Source organism: Kogia breviceps, chromosome 10, assembly GCF_026419965.1.
Source record: "Kogia breviceps isolate mKogBre1 chromosome 10, mKogBre1 haplotype 1, whole genome shotgun sequence".
Taxonomy (NCBI): Eukaryota; Metazoa; Chordata; class Mammalia; order Artiodactyla; family Physeteridae; genus Kogia; species Kogia breviceps.
This window is the reverse complement of record NC_081319.1, coordinates 18,100,156-18,122,420: the sequence shown is the minus strand read 5'-3', so window position 1 is coordinate 18,122,420 and position 22,265 is coordinate 18,100,156. Positions and strand designations below refer to the sequence as shown.

Genomic DNA, 22,265 nt, shown 5'->3' with positions numbered 1-22,265 from the left:
TACATAACAGGTTCTTTCTAGGCTCTAGAAATAGAGCAAATAGCACGGTATTGCATTGCTATGCAAAGGATCAAAATATTGTGCTGCAACAGCTACTTCAGAATGAGTGATCGAAGAAGACCACTGCAGAACCCTGTAAACAACCCGAACGCCCACCAGTGGTAAACAGACCACATGGTCACTAATCATGACACAAATATACAACAGAACACTAGGCAGGCATTAAAAGCCTCAGGTAGGACTGTAAGTGCTGATGGAAGATGTACAACATACACTACAAACTGGAGAAAGCAGTGAGAAGAGAGTGTATATGAATCTATGTGAATACATTTCTTAAAGCAAATATTTAGATGTCAGGATATGCATTAAAAATACCCCAAATTGTTAATAGTGATTACTTTCAAGAGAGGAATTTGGAGTGGGGAAATTCTATATTCCATTTAACGTATTTGTATGTGTGTGTGTGTGTTTGTGTGTGTGTGTATTCCTTTCATTTAAACACTAAATTTGGGGTGCGGGGTGTAGTAAAATTGTTCATTCTCAAATACTGCATAGAATAGACTTCTAAAATTTTAATACATATACTTTTTATTATATAATTTTCAAGTATACAGCGTTAAAATTCATCATTTGTATATACTACAAAGTGATTTGTATATACAAATTCAGCATTTGTATATACCACCACACCACAAGTCTAGGTGTAGTATTTTTAATATATAATTAAAAGCTAAATCAGTGTAACAGAAAACACTGACCTAGTATTCTTGACCTATTTGAAATTGTTTTAATTCTAATTTACAGACTTAACAGACTTAACACACCAACCTCCCATTTAGAGAAGTGTTAATAAAATGCCCATCTAAGAAATGACTCTGTGTATAACATTTGGCTTAATATTAAATATGGCACAGCAGTCTCTTGCGGCTCATAAAACCCCCCAGCTCAGCCTTCGTTGGTAGAAACTGGCTCACCTGCTCTCTGTAAGGTACAGAAAGGAAGATAATTAGTTCTGCTTCCACATGAAACCACATGTGAAAAATCTAGGAAGAACTTATCAAATTCATTCAACAGACAAAGGGATTGAAAAGTGGGTCTCTTCTCACCATTTCTAATAGTCAAATGCCCTTGCCACAGAGGAGCAGTCAGATCTCTCAAGAAGATTATTCAACAACTACAAATATCCCGTGTGTTAGTGTCCCTAAATTTGATAAAAATATAAAAAATTAAAAAAAAAATTTTTTTTTAATTTAAAAGACCCCAAAGATTCAAAAGTAAAACATATTCCAAAAGAACTTTCCAAGACAAATAAGCGTAATTATTGAGTGGCATTTCCCAGTCTGGGATGAAGACCCATTTCCAAAATTAGCAAATCAAAATAATATCTTCACTCTGTGAGGCAATTATAATTGTGTGCTTAGGAAAGGCAGGAAACAAATGACCTAATTTTGAGTTTCTTACCTAACGCAGCAAGATTTTCTTGTTCCTGACTCTTTCCCGAAGAAGCCATCATTTTTGAATACAGATCAATCCACCAAGGATTATACTCCAAAACCTGTTTAACTGACTCATCTTCAAAAAAGTCAGCTCTGGGGAAAAAAAAAAAATATGAAGGGGCTTGTTACACAGAATTAGGCTAGTTTTCAGTTTTTAAAATTTTACCTTAACTCAACACATCTGCACTAGAAATACAGAATAAAAGTACATTTCAAGGAAAGACTGAGCACTGCTATTACTTTCGTTGTGGTTACTAATGGTCATAAATAAAAAGTAAGCACTGGACTAAAGGGATATTTGACATCTGTGATCTCTTTAGACAGAAAGTACAGAGAAGACCAGTCCCCTTCTGAAGTCCCATGCCCTGTACCACAGCCATGTGGGATGACGTGAATCTGAACACACAATGGACTGAAGCCTAGGGCTTGTGCAAGGTTTGCAAATATCACAGATTTTTGTAAGGTTATAGTTAAAGGAAAGCATCTTTTAACTCCACCAACAAAAAATAAATAAACACAAGATTTAGGATACTACATATCCACAGATGTCACATACACACACACACACACACACACACACACACACCTTATTTTTTAGCATGTGCACTCATGTTTCTTTCCATGATGCAATCTATTTTATTTAGCTATGCTAATCTTAATAGTTCCTTAATTTAAAACTATTGCAAAAGATAAAAAAGCAACCTTTGTAGAGAACAGAAAATTAATTTTCCCGCACTTTACTTTCTCAGTTTTAACTAGGAAAATAACTGCTGCATTCAGAATATACTCTTGGTGGACACTTATTCAGAAACTATACGGTCTTGCACTCAAAGCTGGAAACTCATATTCTTGGGAAAAGAATGACAAAAAGTGTAACTCATGGTGGAAAATTCATTTATATTTCAGGTAATTAGAACCTCAAGACACTGGCTGTTTTGGTAAAATGGATTTCCTAGCTCATAGTTTTCTGACCTTAAATATTTTTTTTTCAACTGAGATATTGAAATTTTTTAAAAATTTATTTATTTTTGGCCGCGTTGGGTCTTCATTGCTGCTCACAGGCTTTCTCTACTTGTGGCGAGCAGGGGCTACTCTGTTGCAGTGTGTGGGCTTCTCATTGCAGTGGCTTCTCTTGTTGTGGAGCACAGGCTCTAGGCACGTGGGCTTCAGTAGTTGTGGCATACGGGCTCAGTAGTTGTGGCTCGCAGGCTCTGGAGCGCAGGCTCAGCAGTTGTGGCGCACGGGCTTAGCTGCTCCGCGGCATGTGGGATCTTCCCGGACCAGGGCTCAAACCCATGTCCCCTACATTGGCAGGTGGATTCTTAACCACTGTGCCACCATGGAAGTCCCTGAAATATTTTTAACATTAGAAAGATTACAGATAATTTACTGAGTTCTTTGGATGTGCCAAGCACTGCACTAAGTGCTCTTCATCAATTATTTCCTTGAATCCTCACACCACCCCCATAGGTAAGGGGTGCTATTAATACTCCCCTTCTACATGAGTGGAAACTGAGGGTCGGAAAAATTGTATATCATGGTTAAGGTCAAAGAACCAGTACGAAGTGTGGCCACAATTTGGATCCACTGAAGTCTCAGTCTGAAACCCAAGCTATTAACCAATACAAACATTCCATTTTTATGACTGAGGACATAAGGCACATATTGGACAAAACGGAACAGCAATTATCTTGAAATAGTAATTCTCAATATCAATTCCTGTCAGGATCAGGCTGCTGCCCAGGACTCTGGCCTCGACAATTCGGGACCGCAGTGCCCTTTGCTAACACGGGATGTTAGCAGACACGACTGGAGAGGGAATAGCTTCTGCTTCGGGATGGGCTGTTTGAGGTACCCTTGCAGGACATACAAACAAAGACCTGTCCAACAGGCGGTCAGACATGCAAATCTGATGCTCAAGAGAGACAGCTGGGAGTCCTGAGCATTCACACAGTTACTGAGGCCAAAAAAGAGGACAGAATGCCCAGGGAGAAAGAAGTGGCACAGTGAGAGTAAAGGGTGTCGAAAGCTAGGGTACCAAGGACATTTAAGTCAAGGGTAGAAGAAGAAGAGCCCATCTGAAAAGATGCTGTTTTCTCCCCAGGAGAAAAATACTGGGGAAAATTGCTTCTGTAGAACAGTATCTCTGCCACCTTCATGCCCTGTCCCACAAAAAAGTTTCAAGTGTTTTGAGTAAAATCTCACTAATACAGTCCCTCATCTAAATTGGGATGCTTTATTCTTTATGATGCCCAAGATCTGAGGTCAACTGATGTTCTACTTTTCCAAATAAATTATTTTCAACTTTTTTTTTTTTTTTTTTTTTTTTTTGCGGTATGCGGGCCTCTCACTGTTGTGGCCTCTCCCGTTGCGGAGCACAGGCTCTGGACGCGCAGGCCTAGCGGCCATGGCTCACGGGCTTAGTTGCTCCGCGGCATGTGGGATCTTCCCGGACCAGGGCACGAACCCGTGTCTCCTGCATCGGCAGGCGGATTCTCAACCACTGCGCCACCAGGGAAGCCCTATTTTCAACTTTTTAAATGCCATTAATTCAACGAGCATTCACTGAGGGCCCTCTATATGCGGGGTCGGGCAGACAAAGATCAGTAAGGCTCACCCCCTGCCCTTCAGGGCACCACAATTTAACAGGAACCACAGACACAAACACAAACCCAGAATGTTAAAAAACCATGCAGTAAAAACAAGATGAGCTATAACACACGAGCAGCTCCTATGCCAACTTGGAAGGGAGGGTGCCAGGGGGTGACAACTGAGCCCAGCCTTAAAGGGTAAGTCAAAGTTTTTCAGGGAAAGCAGGATGGGGTGGGGAAATAGCCAGCAAAGGGAAACCAGGAGTAAAAAGTGTGTGAGAAGCAGTGTAGTACAGGCGGGGAGATGCAAACATTCGTCACCACCATCGTATGAAACATGGGCAGGGGGTGGCAAAAGAGATGCTACAGAGGCAGGTGGCGTCCAGATCACAGAGAACTTTCTATACATGCTAAGGAGTTGGGAGCTTATGCTGTAGGCAAAGGAGAACCCAGTAAGGGTTTAAGCAGATTTTCATTCTCAATACCTAAGACATCAGGCTGGTAGTCTTACGGTTGATGGATCTGCAGAAGTGCAGGCTGGAATGAGAGATGCCAGCTGGACATTAGGGGACAGCTGCAACGAGCCAGACACATAATGAGGGCAAGGAAGAGACGGAGTGAAGGACAGAGCAAGGAGATAAACGGTACAATTTCAGGATTGATTGAAAGGGTGGGATAAGAATGAAGTCAAAGACGAACCCCAGGTGTCTAACCTGTGTGACTGGGATGACAAAAAGGGCATTCCACCAAGCAGAAAATTCAGGAAGACTTTACAGGTAACATGATGAGTTCAGTTTTGAACATGTTGAAACAAAGGAGTCAGTGAGGTGCCCAGTTGCTCTCTAAACCCTTAACCCGGCTTTTATTCATAGCCCTTATCACAGTCCAAATACTATCCACTTCCCCACTAGAGTGTCAGCCGCATGAGGGCAGCTACCTCGTATTCACCACACTCTCCTTGCTGTCTACAACACTGCCTGGCACGGAAGTCATTCAAACAAACATTTGTTGAACAAATAAGTGCATATGTGAATGGATGAGTAAGCGACATGTTTATCCCAGTGCTTTTTCCTAAGGTTACTGTTTTGAAAAAAGAGCCACCTTGGAAGCAGATGATCCTCTTCTCAGCCTCCTAATTACTACTTGTCATTTGGAGATTTCCTCAGTAAATCCAGAACCTGATCAGTCTATCATCTTCTTTAACTAATGTATAGCACTGTACAATTTTACTTAACACCCCAGATTAGGAGGTACAAATTACTGTGTATAAAATAAGCAGGCTACAAAGATATACTGTACAACACAGGGAATATAACCAACATTTTTCAATAACTTTAAATGGAGTATGATCTATAACAATTTTGAATCACTATGTTGTACACCTGAAACAAATCTAATATTGTAAATCAACTATACCTCAATAAAAAACAAACAAACAAATAAATAAAGAGGGCCTTCTCTGGTTCCAAAAAAAGGCACCCCAGATGCTATACGATCATTTTTGTCCCTTTTCTTATCTCATAAGTATTTTGAATGTTGACGAAATTCTTTTACTTTCTCCCAAAGAAGGAAATAAATGAGATTTTATGAACTGGTTGAAGTAAAAAATATGCCAACAATTAAAAAACACTTTGCCTGGGAAGGAAAAAAAAACACCACTCTCAGCAAGAGAAATATGAAAACTCAGCCATAATAAGCAAAAGGGAAAGGACTATGAAGGAATGTTTCAAGATGCCTTCAACATATTTTACTGTAAAAATAATACTCAAAAGGAATTATAGGGCTTCCCTGGTGGCGCAGTGGCTGAGAGTCCGCCTGCCGATCCAGGGGACGCGGGTTCGTGCCCCGGTCTGGGAAGATCCCACATGCCGCGGAGCGGCTGGGCCCGTGAGCCATGGCCGCTGAGCCTGCGCGTCTGAACGGGAGAGGCCACAACAGTGAGAGGACCTCGTACCCCCCCCCCCAAAAAAAGGAATTATAAATGGCAAGAAATAGATAGTAAAAAAATAATAATTGTTTATGGATCATCTATATGCCCAGCATTCTGCTGGGCTGCAAAACATAGGGGGCAAAAAAAAAAAATCACACACGGGTACCCATACTTTACAACAGAGGATTTTAAAAACAATAATAATCTGAAGTCATTTATATGTGCCTCTGAAATGTGTACATTTTTGTATATAGTCAATTTACCTTTCTGCTTTAGGATGAAATTAAAATTAGTTTTCTTTAAGCTCCTAAAAAATCTGACAACATGAAGAGACATCATGACTTGTGAGGACAAGTCAAACAACTTGAAAATGTCATATATTATGCTAATGTAGTATATTTTATATTATGTATTACACTGGCATATATATGCATTATGTATTACCCATTTACATATATTGATATAAATGTCTAATACAATGCATGCAATGTATTGTCTGTATGGTAGATAAGAATTTACAATAAACTTTTTCTTCCACTGTACTAAACATTAAGAAAAACAAAAAAGGCACTGAGCTAAAAAAATTTAATTGAAAATTCAGAAGAATTTTGCTTGCACTTCATTCAACGTAATACATGTGGGTGAGTCAGTCAGCTAACGTAAATAATGAGTAATGCAAAAGTGACAATTAGCCGAAGTCTTATTCCTACCAGAAAAGTCACAAAGAACCTTTATCTCCTGACACCCACTCTCCACTTGCCCGTGACTAAATTTAAGCCACTCGTGTAAAAAAAACTCTTCCTGGAGAAATGCAAAGAACATTTCATGCATACTCTTAAAGAAAATGTGATTTTCTGGATAAAGAACCAGAAGATGGAGAAAAATAAGGGCTGCTTCTAATATCACACTAAGTATAAATTCCAATTTCTTAATTTTCTCAGGCCATATCGCTATACTTTGTGTTTTAGAAGAGAAGAGATAGGCAGTTCTGCTAATTAAGCTCCCTCCCACTCGAAATTTCTGTCTTGTGAAAGCTCAATCTGTTTTCATGCTTGCCCGGGAAATTTGATGACAATGAAATTTTTCTGCTTTAAATATTCAGCATGATTTTAAATGCGTTTCTTCAAATTGTTCTTCAGTGGACCTTTAAAATCACAACTGGAGAGATAAAGGTAATTAGAAATGGCAATGTAAATGGAGTTGAATCTCCCAGATGTCCTCCAAAATATAACCCACCCTGCTCTTACTCAGCTTCCCTCAGGATGTCGAAGAGTTCCCCTCTTCATCACTACACATCACTCAGCCCCCATTTGCACATCACAGGATATATTTCTGCCATTCCAATTAGTCTCCCACTGTGTCACAGGAGATAGAATGTTAATCACAAGAGCAACAGCAGTTAAACTGAAATAGTGTACATGAAAAGGAAATACAAAATGACAAATGGAAAGACTCTTTTCAAGTCCTGGCCGAGCCGCTTCGAAGTGGTGTGACCTTGGATGAGTCCCTTAACCTCCTTTCCTCAGCTGTTGTGAAAACTGAATTAAATAATCACACAAGAGCACTCGACAAGCTGAGAGCACTATACAAGTATAAGGGAATATGATGATGACAGCTGCATGTGTAACAGTTTAAAAATCGTGGGCCCAGAACTTGGGAAGAGTAATAAGTGAGGTGTACATCAAAACACGACTCACATCCTAGGAAAGTCACTGAGTATCCACAGAGGCCCGGGGACAACCACTTCCTTGAAAGAAGTGCTGCTATTGAGGCCAAGGAGAGACATCACAATCTTTCCGAGGCAAGTGATTATTTACCTACCCATTAATTAGATCGGTTCCTTAGACAAATATAAGCCTGATAGAGACACATGATGGCTCAAGACACAATTAATGCAGGTGGGAAATACAGCAAAACTTAAAAATAGATTTTATTTATACCCTACACCAATGAACAGTTATTTGCTAATTTGAAACAGATCCTCCGTTACAGGTGCCAGTGGATGAAAGTGCTGGGAAAACCCTGGATCAGCCAAGAAATGTGGGACATGTAGATTCAAATTCTTAAAAGAAATTGAAACATGTTTTCAATTATATATACCATTTATCACAACAAAGAGTCTTCTGAAAAGAATGGTACCTATTCTCATGAATGCAATGTTCTATTTTTAAGTTTGGCAAGGAAAAAACTCAAAGTACATTAAAAGACTTCTCTGGTGCTGTAATGAGGTGATGAAAATCACTATCTTACAAAGATCACAGAGATATAACAGTTGTAGGTTAACTCAAATGTCAACTAAGGTTGTGAGCCATCACTAAATTCTAGAGTCCAAAAAAGCACATACCTAACAGTTAAAAAGATACTCAAAAATTTTTTAAATACTCAACGTCAAGTAAATTATTCAATCCTCCAAAAAAAAAAAAAAAAAAAACCTCAATACTCACAGATAATGATCAGGATCAAACTTGGCCAGCTCAGCAGCCAGGCGTTTCTGCCTTCGTTCGGCTGCAGGGGTGAAATCTGGATCCTTAAGATCGATAACATCACTCAATTCATCCTAAGAACACCCAGGAAAGAAAGAATAATTGCTATCTCCTATTTTAGCTGTGAAAAATCTCATTTTGTACAAAATGCCCAAACACAGGAAGAATCTAATTGATCGGTAAGCCGTGATACCACCTGTGACATTTAGATTCAAATCCAGCAAATGTGTGTTAGACGCCTACTACTTGCTAGGCCCTGTTAGAAGCTTTCACATCAATTTCAATTAATCCTTAAAACAGCAAACTGATTAACATAGATTAAGGCTATAAACGTTTAACATGAAACACAGAATAATCCTCTGCAAGCAAACAGGAACATTTAATTCTGCATTCATTCCCCCATTTACTCCCAGAGATTTGAAAGTTATGAAAAGCAAGTTGAAATAAATTTCTAGACCCAAGGCAGAGCTGCTGCTGCCAGGGGCGCCACGTCAGCAAACCAAAACTTGGTAACTTCCTTGTCCCTGTAAATACTTGCCTTGAACAGAAACGCAGGCTATCCAGTCGACCCCCGCAAGGCCAAGCCAACTCTGGGCTCTGTCCTCATTTCCTTGTCCCTTCTCACCCTTAACGGGAATTGTTAAGGGCAATTTTGATAGATATGACTTTCCATTTGAAAATTTACAAATCCAATCCCAAGTAATATTCAACTTTACTGTAATCATCTTCAGCTGGATGAATACATACTGCTATGTGGCTTGTTTCCTAAGCCCAACCCTACAGAAAACAGCTGTATTAGTAAAACCACCTACAATACCACATGGTCTTTTTTCTTTTGATCAGAATTATGAAGGAAAGAAACTTTGTACAATGCAAAATACTCCTAAAGCTCTTTTTTCTTTCTTCAGTCTGCCCGTTCCTACTACCAACCGCAAGGGATAAGTAGGCAAACCGGAAGCAGCTTGAAGACTATTAGCTGAAAAGAAGTCAAGGGAAATAACTTGGTAGACAGTTGTGGACGCAAACCATTAGAACAGACTTGTAAATTGAATGGTAGGTTAGTGCCTAATACCCAGGCTTAAAGTCGACAGCTATAGCACAGCAAAATCACTACAATGAAACCAGCTACACAGAATCGGCCAGGGAAAGACTAGGATACAGAACTCCCCACACAATCCTAATTTCTGCACTTAAAAAAAAATATCTCGCATCCCTATCAGAATCCACTGAGCTCAAGTAACGTCAACAACATTTAATATAAGCACGTTCTAGTACAACGAAGGGGCCCAGGGAACATTTTGGAAGTCACATCCAGAACATCTTAATACTTTTAAGTACAAACATTCTGGGCAAAAATCAGATCACTGGCTGTCCCCAAGCTTAGAAAAATTTTGCATTCCAGAAGTTCTTTTACAATTTACCTTTGGAAGACTCAGAATGTATTTTCCTATAGACATACTATGATAAATAACAGAGATTCTCAGGGCAGCCCGCAAGTTTATTCAATTCAAAATAAACTGTAAATAGAGCACTCACAATACAAAGTTCACAAGCGTGCAGCAATGCTTCCACAGGAAGACGCTTTCAGAGCTCTAGTCTCACCCATCAGAAGCATCTCTCCCTGGAGCAGGACAGCCTGGGCTCTTCCTCACATCTCTGCCTCCTCACCGCCTGGCATCGGCTCCTCAGCCACAGAGCCAGGAGGGGCGGTGATGCGGGTCCTGCGGGAGACGAGGACGGTGCTGTGTCCGCAGGACTCCCCTCCGCTGGATGAGTACTCAGAGCCGCTTCCTGCCGGGGGACCCCAAGTCCCTCTCCCCAGCAGCCTCCAGTCCCCGGCTTTGTTTCCTCCTTCGAGCCCCAAGGAGTTCCCTGCCTCCCGCCCACCACGACACACACACATTTCTGAAAACAGCCTGATGAGGTAGAAGAACTGTGACTTTGGAGTTAGACAAACTCTGAATTCAAAAGCCAGGTCCAGTCTAATTGTGCAACCTCTCTGAGCCTCAGCATCCTCACTGAACAAACTGGACACGCCTCCATCCCAAGGCTGGGACTACTTTCCTCTTGCTGCTGTAACGAACTGCCACAAATGTGGCTTAACACAACACAAACGTAGAGGTCTAGAGGTCACAAGTCCAAGGTCAGGCTCACTGGGCTAAAATGAAGGCGAAGGCAGGGCTGGTTCCTTTTTGGACGTTCCGCGGGACCGTGTGCTTTTCTGCCCTTTCCACCTTAGAGGCTGGCTGTCCTCACTCCTGGCCTGGGAGCCCCTCATCACAAGGCTCCTTCTCCCTCAGCTTCCATCATCATGCGCTTGCTTCTCTGTTTTCACTTTGACTCTCTTGTCTCCCTCTTGTAAAGACCCTGTGCTTAGATAGGGCCCACCTGGATAATCCAGGATAATCGTCCCATTACAAGATCTTCAGCCTCATCACATGTGCGCAGTCCCTTTCACCATGTAATTAGTACATGGGGGTCAGTACATGGACATCAGGGGCAGGGGTGGGGCACAGCATTCTATCTCCCATAGGCGTTAGAAGGGTTAAATGAACTAATAGGAGCAAGGCATAAATACAGGGTGTGATCATTCAAGAACATCAGTTTCTTTCTCTCTGACTCCCTGGCTCCACTGCAATTTCCTGTTGCTCAGGGGCTGACTTCCTATTGAGAGCACATACCCTCCCTCCTCTTCAGCTGCCTCACTTGCAAGTAGTAAGAAAAAACAAAAAAGATTGGGGAGCTGGGGAGGATTATAATGTCCTGCTTCATTATTTCATCTGGACCAGATACAAGGTCAACAACAGGGTATAATCTTTCAGACTCACATTTCAGAGGATAACTGGAGCGAAGTAACCCCAGGCATTTCAAAACCCTAACTGCACCAAGAATAAACCCAGACTCTTACCATGGCTCAAAGCTCTGCAGAATCTAGCTGCTGTCTTGTACTTCAACCTCATCTTCTACCTTCCCCTTCTGGCTCAAATACACAGGAGCCACACACCAGACTTCTTGCCATCTCTGGAACACCGAGTCTCTGCGCTTACAGCACCCTTCTCGTCATTCAGGACTCAGTGCAAATGTCACCTCCTCCAAGAGGCCTTCTCGGGGCCTCCTGGCCAAAACAGTACCACCCCGCCCTGGCTCGCACATCACCCCCTTCTCCTTCACTTGTATCTGAAATTATCTTGTTGATTTGCACTTTATACGATTACTATCTGTCTCTCCACTAGAATCTTCCATGAGGGCAGAGATCTGGTCTGTCTTCTTGCTTACTGTACCCCCAGCACCGTGCCTGGTGTTCAGTTTCAAATCGTTCATTCAGCAAACAACGTGTGAGGGTCTGCTCTGGGCTAGACGCTGCTCTGGGTGCTAGAGACCTGGAAATAAACATACAGACGAGGCCCCTGCTCCCATGGGAGTGAGAATTCAACAGCCAGAAGAGAATTCTCCCCCTCCTCCCCCAGCCTCCAGACTCAGGGCATCCACACAGCTGTGCAGCTCGTGCCCTGCCAGAACATGAACGTCCACAGCAGTGCAAGCCCCGCCCAGGCCTGTCCTTCGCCGGATCATCCGCAGCGGCCCTGTGCCCACTGGACCGTCAAGAGAAACTGGAACTAAAAAGTGAAGTTAGCTTGGGGTAGTGAAATCAGTCTAAGGCATCTATCAACCAAAGGGAAGGAAGAAAAGAGGATGAGAAATGACACACTACAGCGGGGTGAAAGTGATTCTCTTTGTTTTGAAAGCATCGCTAAGGTCACTCCTAGGAGAGCTATTTAAAGACCAGAGACTCTAGGATTGTTGCTGCTGGCAGCCACTGTCACCAGGAGCCTGCTGTGAAGCCCTGACTTGGAGCAGCCAGGGCAGCTTTCCAAAGGCACCCTGTGGCTGGCAGCAACTTCAGAAAGGAGACAGAGAGAGAGAGCACGCGCACATGTCTGTATGGGGAGGGGGGTGACAGAGAATTTGTTTCAGCACACATATTTTTATTTCCTTCTCAGTATCAGTATAAAATACAGACGCTCACAAGCCAACCCTGTGTAAATGGCTGGTGGAAAAAAAATATGAAGGACTATACCCTCTCCCCCAATAAAGGGTTAAATTATTCAATTCAGAGAAGATACCTGGGTATTGGAATTATGGATGATGTTTTACTTTCTTTGTTGTATTGTACTTTCATAATGAATATGTATCACTTTTATCATCAGAGAAAAATGAAGCTATATTTCATTTAAAGGGGTGGTGGCGGAAAGAGACTAAAAGTACTAGTAAAATATGAGTAGTCAGCAAAATTTTATGGATATTTTCTCATCCAAAGGCAGCACCAGAGAAACTATAAACTTGTGAGAAAACATTTTCTCACTATTTGAGAAAACAGTGGTTTCTTAAACACAACATTTTAAAATAGATGTTCTCAAAGCTCTTATTTATACAATAATGGTCTCAGTTTCCTCTAGCTGGTTTACTAGCAGAAAAAGGTCTTGGGTGGGGGAATAAACTAGGAGTTTGGGATTAACATATACACACTACTACATATAATAGATAACCAACAAGGACCTAGTGTATAGCACAGGGAACTATACTTAATATTTTGTAATAACCTATAAGGGAAAAGAATCTGAAAAAGAATATATATATATATGTATATATATATATATATATATATATATATATATATATATACACATATATATGTTTTTTTTCCTCTCTCTCATTCCTTTATAGCTTTAGACGGGTAATCCCAAAATAGACTGACCACAAACTACTCTCGGCCAAACAATTAAGATCCATTTGCTGTAGTTTCTACTGTAGAAAAAACTGACTCTACTCTTACTACCTTAGAGATGACCTGGGAATGTGATTAGGGAGAGAGAATACAGAGAAACCGTAACTCAGCAGAAAAACATAAGGTTCTGAACGAAGTATCTCATCAGCAATATTTGCTCTTAAGTAACTCCCAATTTTGTTCCCTTTAAGGAGTCTTGAGAGCATTTTATATTTCTCAAGGGCAGAGGTCTTTCTAGTATCCTATTCTTTTTGTCAAAGAGTTTTCACAATGTACCATCTCCTTAAATTTTCTAAATGGCCTTATAAAGTAGGTGAGCAAATGTATCCCTATTTTACAAAGAGGAGACGAAACTTATTTGTGGTCAAATAACTGGCCTGCATCCGAAATCTAAACAGAGGTACAAGTGGGACTAAAACATAGGTCCTCTAACTTTCCTTAGTAGACTCAAACATGTCTTACTATAATAATCCACATGCTAAGAAGGTTTAACATCCTCTACCCAGACAGGGATGAAGTTAAAATAAAAAACTGTTCGCCACCATTTCTTTCATTAAAAAAAAATTGAGACCCCCATTATGTTGTTTTCTATAATACAACAACGTAAATAGAAAATAATCCAGAATCTCCATTTCATTCATGAAGTAGAATTTACTACGTTGTTTGAGGAACAGAAAGAGTAATGTCATTCCTTTTTAGCCTAACTGACAAATGATCAGATTTTAACAAGAGGTTACATTCAACCCCCATCAAGAGTAAATAAGCAAATGTGCCTACTGTATATATCAAGAACTAAACAATTTCATCAAAAGCCACAAACCCATTCTCACCAGGAATATTCTGTCTCACTTACAAATAAAACAGAAGAGACATCAAGCCACAAGTATAGGATTTTCATTTTTTAGAGGTATAACATAAAGCTTTTTAGGTAATATGATGAGAGAGGGGTTCTGTTCTACATTTCGGAAACTTCATGTCTACAATAACAAATGAAGTGGAAAAAAAAGGAGACCAGGACATGTGTAAGCACAGTGAGACTGGGCAGCACAGCCAGTGCAACGGAAGGGAGTGAATGTCCGTTTAACGACTACGTACAAGGAGCTGTGGTTTGTGCTCTAAATACGTCACCTCCTACCATCTTCATAAAAAACCTCCAGGTATGAGCAGAACTGAAATTAAAATACGCAAATAGTAAAACCCTTGGTATATACCACAGTCTTTTAGAAAAACATACCTGTAACCGCTGAAACACTCCTGAGCGTAAGTTTCCAAACCCATAGCGGCACTCCGGATTCAGAGTACTTTCTGGTACCTCTTCATAGGGGGACTGTTCAATTTCCCAATCAAACTCTTCATCGTCATCTTCTACTCCTTCCTCAGAAACCTCAGAAGCACCTAAATGTGTGAAATACTAATTTGTTAAAGCATTGGATTTCCTAGGTACAACTTGGCAAAGAAAAAGTATAGGAAAAAAATGCCTGCCCGTGTACCCCAAAAGACATGTATAAGGATATGAATAGCCCCGCTACTCCTTTTCTTTCTTTAATTGAAATACAGTTAACGTACCATACTAGGTTCATTTCAGGTGTACTACATAATGATTTGACATTGGCAAACATTACGAAATGATCACCATCTGTCTCCTTACAAAGTTATTACACTACTATTGACCATATTCCTTACACTGTATCACTGTGGCTTGCTTATTATGTCACTGGAGGTTTGTATGTCTTAATCTCCTTTACCTATTTTGCCCACCCCTAGTCTCACTATTCTTATTAGCAAAAAAAAAAAAAAAAAAAAAAAAATGGGGCCAATCCAAAGTTCCATCAGTAGTAGGATGCACAAATAATAAATGCAGTGAAAGCAAAACAGATCTCAGCTATATGTGGATAAATCTCACAAAAATGTTATGTGAAAGAAGCCAGATAGCAAACAACGCCTACTGTATGAATTATACATACAATTCAAAACCAGGCAACACTGAGGGTTGTGGTTACCTTGGAGAGTAAGGAGGGTGATATAACCAGGGTAGGATTCCAGGATGTGGGAAACGTTCCATTTCTTGACCTAGGCAGTGTTCACTTTATATTTATTACACTGAATTGTAAGCTTCTGATTTTAGCTCAAGAGGCCCAATATTTTGCCAAACACAGAGATGCTATTTCAATTCATCCCAAAACATGACTGACCTACAGGTTCAACAGAGTTGTTTATGTCTTTAAATTATGTGTCAGCAAATGAACTATTTTCACATGGTGTCACATGACCTCCTTATCTTGTCACCTGAAGTATTTTCTCCGATTTCCTATTTGCTATATCCCTTTTCCCCTAGAAACACACAGCATTCCAAATATTCGTTTACCTCTATTTCCTCCCAAAGGCAATAAACATACCTATTTCTTCCACAAGTGGTTTTGCAGTCCTGGATTTTCTTGGTGCCAGTAGAGCAGTTAACATGTTCAGCCCTTCAAAATGCTGGCCAGGAGTTTCTTTGGGCAATCGAATGGTAAAAATTCCTTAAAGATAAATTTGTTTTATGCTTAGTTAGATTTAAAAATTCAAAGACTTCACAAATGCATTTAAGAAACAGATATCTTGGTAAACTGTAATTCTATTACATTGAGCTCCAAAATCACGCCCTTATTATATAGTTAGTGAAAAAGGCTCAAACAAGATTTTTCAGAACCACTGATTCAGCTGTCACCTCTATGAAAAATTAATCTGTTAAAGCCACAGAATGCCTAAATCCTACCCAACATCACCTTCACCTATTTATAATATTAAAGCTTCAAGTCAAAAACGCATTGGCCTGAGAAGGCAACAGCTTAGGGTTAGCCGTAGCTACTCATACGATTTATTTCTGGACTGGGGGAGGAAATCAGGATATTTAATCCAATGAAGAATAGCAGCAGTTTCAAATATACATGAAATCTTAAACAAGGCAATGACGGCTTGATAAAGTTCTTGATATCTCAAGAGATATATCCCTGAAGTCTGTCTAATGCAGACCCAAATTCAATCTGTGTACTCCTTTTCTATTCTTGACTGGGTTTATCAGCTTCATCTAGGCTTGCCTATGAATGGATTACATTATTCACTCTTACATTTTAAAACAGCTTACCTCTTTCAGTGCACTTAACCCATATTCTAATGTATCAGCTACAACTAAACCCAAATATTTCCACATATACAACCTTCTTTTTTTTTTTTTTTTTTTTTTGGTGGTACGCGGGCCTCTCACTATTGTGGCCTCTCCCGTTGCGGAGCACAGGCTCAGCGGCCATGGCTCACGGGCCCAGCTGCTCCGCGGCATGTGGGATCTTCCCGGACCGGGGCACGAACCCGTGTCCCCTGCATCAGCAGGCAGATTCTCAACCACTGCGCCACCAAGGAAGCCCTCTACAACCTTCTTAAACCCCCATGTACTTTCAAGATTTAATAACTTTGCTTCTGCATGCAACTTACTGCAATTAAAAGCAGATTTACTACATAGAAAGGCAGTTTCATTATACTTTATTACCGCATTAGTTACATTGTGCTATGGTTAGAACTTTGTCATTTAACTCTTTCAGCCCATCTTTCCTCTCTTATCCTAGTTCACTGAGGTCAATAAATAGTCACTGAATAAATCACACAACTGTACACAAGTTTATTCTTACTCCAGATCCAGTGACAAAGGAAAATCCAGTGGTTTCTACAGAAGGAAAATAAATGGTTTCAAGACAAGCTGAAATGAAGGGCTTATCAATTAGGAGTAGAAAATTCAATCAGCCTTTAAATATCCCCTATGGATAGTTTCTCTCTCACCTACATTTAATTAAATTTTAAGATTGGAAATTGTACAAGAAAAAAGGATATATATATATGAATACATATATATATATGAATATATATATACACTAAATCACTTTGCTGTACACCTGAAACTAATACAATATTGTAAATCAATTATACTTCAGCAAAAAAATAAATTTTTTACATTTTTGAAAAGAAACATTCGACTCACAACTTACAAAAATCATCCACATCTTTTCTAATCAGTCACCTCTCACAATCTAACTTTAACTTTTAAACACTTACTAAATGGAGGGAGAAGTAGGAAATAAAACTTCTAGAAAGCAAAGCCAGAGTATATAACTAATTGAACTTTAAAGAATACTGTGAAGTACTTTAAAGGACTGAGGAAATTGTTATTGTTAAAAATCCATGAATAACAGGCATGGGACATTAAGAAACAATAAAGATTGGCAGGGGCAGACTGCGCTTGCCATATACCTAAAGGTCCCCATAGTACATGGGATTATTATTTAACTATTCCAACAGGACGAATCCAAAGGAAAAAAAATAACAAAAATTCCAAAGGCAATACCTTTATCTGCAGCATAGGATCCCTGCTCGCTTCCATTTTCTACAATTCTTCCAGGAAGGGTTAATCTGCAGATTTAATAAAAGGTCTCATGAAGTCCTTAAATTACAAAGCATCATAAGGGACCATCCGTGATAGTAAACATCAACCACCAAAATCAACAATTTTAAAAGGATAATCCTAGCATTTAAACCTTACAAACTAAATAACTTACATTTCTTCTCTAGTTAAGAAGAAAGAAATCAGAGATGACTCATCTTTCTGTTTGAATAGGTGCTGATAAAACACTTAAAAAGAAAAGCAACAATAAATATTAGATATCATTACTGTTACAGTTTTTTCCCTTCCTAGTGAGAGTTATTTATATACCTGGTGCCTGATACAGCATGGGCTCAATAAAACTGTACAAATTAGCTTCCAAAAAAAAAAAAAAAAAAAGGAATCAAGAAATGAGAAAGAGTAAAGAACCAACAAAACCAACTGTTTATATTGGGCAAATTACTACTTTTAAGTAGTAAAAAAACAAAAAAAGGCAGAAAGCAAAAGTGTTTTTCTCATATCTCATTAATACTATATGGGGATTTTCCCCTCTTTCCTACTAAAGGACATGAACTGATTTCCTTGTTTGCAGTTTTATCCTGGGTCAGTCAGTCTTCCACTGAGGCTCCAAAAGAGTTTTTCTGAAACAGAAATTTGATTGTCACTTTTCTATTTAAAAAGTTTCTATGGTTGCCTTGATACTGACTAGATAATGTAAACTCACCAGTACTACATATGAGGCCAGCTCCATTCCACTCCAAACTTAAAATATGAACCTCCTTTCCTCCCACAACCCCCTCCTCCATGCTACCTATTCTAACATCGTCATCATCATCATCATCATCATCATCATCATCATCAAACTTGGCAGACCCCAAAAGGTCCGGGGCTTTCCAACCTACCTACCTTTGATCCCAATGTTTCCTGAAGCTACAACACATTTTCCAAACAAAAATCTCTTCTAAACTCAGCCTAAAGATTCAGATACGAATGAATTAGTTATCATGCATACAAACACTAACTTTACTCTCCGAATCTGAATTAAGTCCATTTGTGGACTTAAGTCCAAGTTGTGCCATTTACTAGCTCTGTAACTTTCTTGGTACAATTTCATTAACTTCAAGGCTCATATTCGTCATTAATAAAAAGAGAAAAATAACAGAATCTATCCTAGGGTTACCGTGAGGAAGAAAGGATAATGCAAAAAGCTTAGTGGCTAGTACAGTAGTCAAGCATTCAGAAAATGTAAACTATTATTATCATCTCCCTTTTCCTAAACTCTTTGTAACTATAGAGTTAAATTCGTAATGCATGATGGTGAAATCATATTTGCTCACAGATCTGCCTTCCCCGCTAGACTCTCAATTCCTCAAGGAGAGGGGTGAGGTTTTATCCATCTCTGGTATACTGTAGCAAACTGTATTTCCAAAGATGGCCCATCTCACATCACTCCTCCCAACAGTGCAATCTATGTCCCCTCCCCTTAAAAGTGAGTGGGTTTCTGGAACTGTTTTAACCAATATAATATAGCAGAAGTGACACTGTGATTTCTGAGGTTAGGTTACAAAAGATGACATGGATTCTGCCTTGCTCTCTGGAATATTTGCTCTTAAAATCTTCAGGTATCATGGAAGTGGTCCAACTCCCTGAAGGAATCACAAACTAGACCATGAAAACAGACCACACAGGGAGGTCCTGAGACCACAGGAGAAGAGATTCCCTCCTCCACCCACCCTATCAGTCCCCAGTTGCTTCAGCCCTTCCTGTCCCAGGTCTAGCCACCATGTGACTACAACTAAATTAAAGACCTCAAGCCAGAACAGCTCAGCCAAGCCCTTACCAAACTCCTACGGCACAAAAACCAGGAGAGGGAGTTAAACGATTGTTGTTTTACACCATTAGGTTTGACTGGTTATTTGGCAGCAGATAACTGCAACAGTAAGATGCTCTTAATAAATAATAATACCGGGCTTCCCTGGTGGCGCAGTGGTCAAGAGTCCGCCTGCCGATGCAGGGGACACGGGTTCGTGCCCCGGTCCGGGAGGATCCCACATGCCACGGGGTGGCTGGACCCGTGAGCCATGGCCGCTGAGCCTGCGCTCCGCAACGGGAGAGGCCACAGCAGTGAGAGGCCCGCGTACCGCAAACAAAACAAAACAAAACTACTCTTTAAATTGCTTCACACATGTCCTCTTACTTTGTCTTCATCAAAAGTCCCAAACTTAAGCAAGTGGCTTTTATTTTGAAATTTTTATTGTATTGTATTTATTTTACAGTCCTATCTCATTTAATATCTTTTCTCAGAGCCTCTGCGCTCTCATCTGTAACATGGGTAAATAACAGAACCTACTTTGTAGGACTGTCCTAAAATCAAGTGAGATAATTTACATAAAGCACTAACCTGAAGTAAAAAATCAGTAGGGCTACCCTGGTGGTGCAGTGATTGGGAGTCCGCCTGCCTATGCAGGGCACGCGGGTTCGTGCCCCGGTCCGGGAGGATCCCACATGCCGCGGAGCGGCTGGGCCCGTGAGCCATGGCCGCTGGGCCTGCGCGTCCGGAGCCTGTGCTCCGCAGCGGGAGAGGCCACAACGGTGAGGGGCCCGCGTACCGCAAAAACAACAACAACAACAAAAAGTCAATAAATGTTTGCTAACACCATCATCGTCTTCTACCCATTCTTCATGTTCTGGCTTAAATGTCACCTCTTCAGAAAGGCTTTCCCGGGCCACTTTGTATAAACCCAGGTTCCTTTTTATTCTCTATCAGTGCACTTTACTTTCCTTCAGAGAAATTACCACAATTTGTAGTTATATGTTTACTTGTTTATTGTTTTTCTCTCCCCACTAGAATGAAAACTATGTAAGAAGACACCACCACATCCCCAATACCAAAAACAGAGTCTGGAATATACCATGAACTCGATAAATCAAGCGAAAGAACGAAAGAGTGAAGAAGTAGGGAAATGCAATATATTCAAATAGGTGGATTAAGTTAAGGCCTAATAGATACCTGAGCAAAACTGGTTCAGGCCCAGTGAAGGAACCAGCTCGACTCAGGAGCAATGTCTGCGCTGGGAAAGTATTTAGTTGGGCAGGAAAGGGAGGCTGGAATGAGAAAGAGGAGGAGAATGGATTTTCCCTCGGCGGAAAGGAGAGAACAAGGTATTGACAATGTTAAGTAAGAATAATCTGGCTGTGTCCTCTGTAAAATGGGGCTAATAATAATGCCTATCTCTAAGGATCGCTGTCCAGGTAAAATGAGACAATGCACACAAGTACTTAACCCGCCACTTACACGCACTGCTTGCCCGCCACACGAAAGGGGAGAAGAAGGGGCTAGCTGTTACCACTGCTGTTACGGTTCTTCAAGGAAAAAAATGCAAACAGACAAGTGCTGAAGGTCACTCCCTGAGGCTTGGGGGACGACAGCCACAATGAAGGGGCACAACCAAACAGAGAAGAAGCAGACAAAGAGGAGGTAGGAGAACGAGACGACTTTGGCGTCGGCGGGGCCAAAGAAGGCGAAAATTTCAGGGAACAGGGAGCGCAGCCAAGAGGTCGGGGAACAGAACGTGGACTGAGAAAAGTCAAATGGACAGGTCAGCTGGGAAGTCAGCGCGCGCCGTCCCAGGGCAAGGACGACTAACGCAGAGAGAAAAGAAAACAGAAAAGGGGACAAGAACTAGGGCAACACGACAGAAAATGGAAAGGCGATATGGTCCCAAACTCCACGTTTTACAGTGGCTCCGGAATCTCTTCCAGGCGGGGATGTAAGAAGGTTTAAGAAAGGATGAGCTTCTGCAACATCCAGAGCGCACGCTTGGAAGAGTTCGCTTCCTCAGCACGTGCTGCAGGGACCTCGGGAAAACGTAGTCGTGATGCCGAGAAGTGCTCTCTTGTTCTTTTATCCTCCCTCGATAAGCAGTTATTTAATGAGTGAATCGGTGTATAAATGAATCCCCCAAACACGCTTTTCCCTGAGCCAGGCACCCGGAACTCGCCTGAGAAAGTACGGCTTGGCGTAGAACTTGAAGTCGACGCCCTCGAAGTAGACGTCGAACTCGGAGACCCGGGCGTAGGGCACGCGGATGGCGACAGTCAGGAAGTCGGGGTCCTGGCTAAGGTCGAACGCCGGGGTCAGCATCACCACGCCGGACTCTGGTGCCCAAGTCGGTCACTCTCGCAGCAGTCGCAGTCCTGCCACTCAAACTCTCCAAGAAGTCCCCTCGCTCCGGTACCCTTTCTGTTAGGCACGGCGCTTCCGGCTCGAGGAGGAAGTGCTCGTGCGTGAGAAAGGAAGTCCCGCCTCACGGCGATCTCCGTGGAAACGGGACGCTGTTAGCGGGGAGGTGGAGAAGGAACGTGGTGAATGAGCCTTTGGGCGCAGAAACTGAACCCAGGGCATAACTTGGAAGAACCTGGGCTAGAGTCCGCCTTAGACCCACGAAGCCTCTTTGGAGGTTCTGAGAGATGATTTGAACATTGGCTTTGCAGGCAGAGAGACCCGCGTTTGAATCCCTTCTCTCCAATTCGCAGCTGTAAGACCTTGGGAAAGTTACAAAACCTCTCTG

At 41.2% G+C, this 22,265-nt stretch overlaps 1 protein-coding gene across 1 annotated transcript in view; it reads right to left on the bottom strand.

Annotated features, from left to right (window-relative positions):
• Positions 1-21,976, bottom strand: part of SHQ1 (SHQ1, H/ACA ribonucleoprotein assembly factor) — a 94,021-nt gene extending 72,045 nt beyond the window's left edge. The window contains 6 exon segments of the mRNA XM_059077918.2: positions 1,462-1,589; positions 8,462-8,574; positions 14,521-14,681; positions 15,683-15,805; positions 17,659-17,723; positions 21,696-21,976. Coding sequence (XP_058933901.1) covers positions 1,462-1,589; positions 8,462-8,574; positions 14,521-14,681; positions 15,683-15,805; positions 17,659-17,723; positions 21,696-21,838 — 733 coding nt within the window. The 5' untranslated portion in view covers positions 21,839-21,976.
• Between the last annotated feature and the right edge of the window lie 289 nt (positions 21,977-22,265).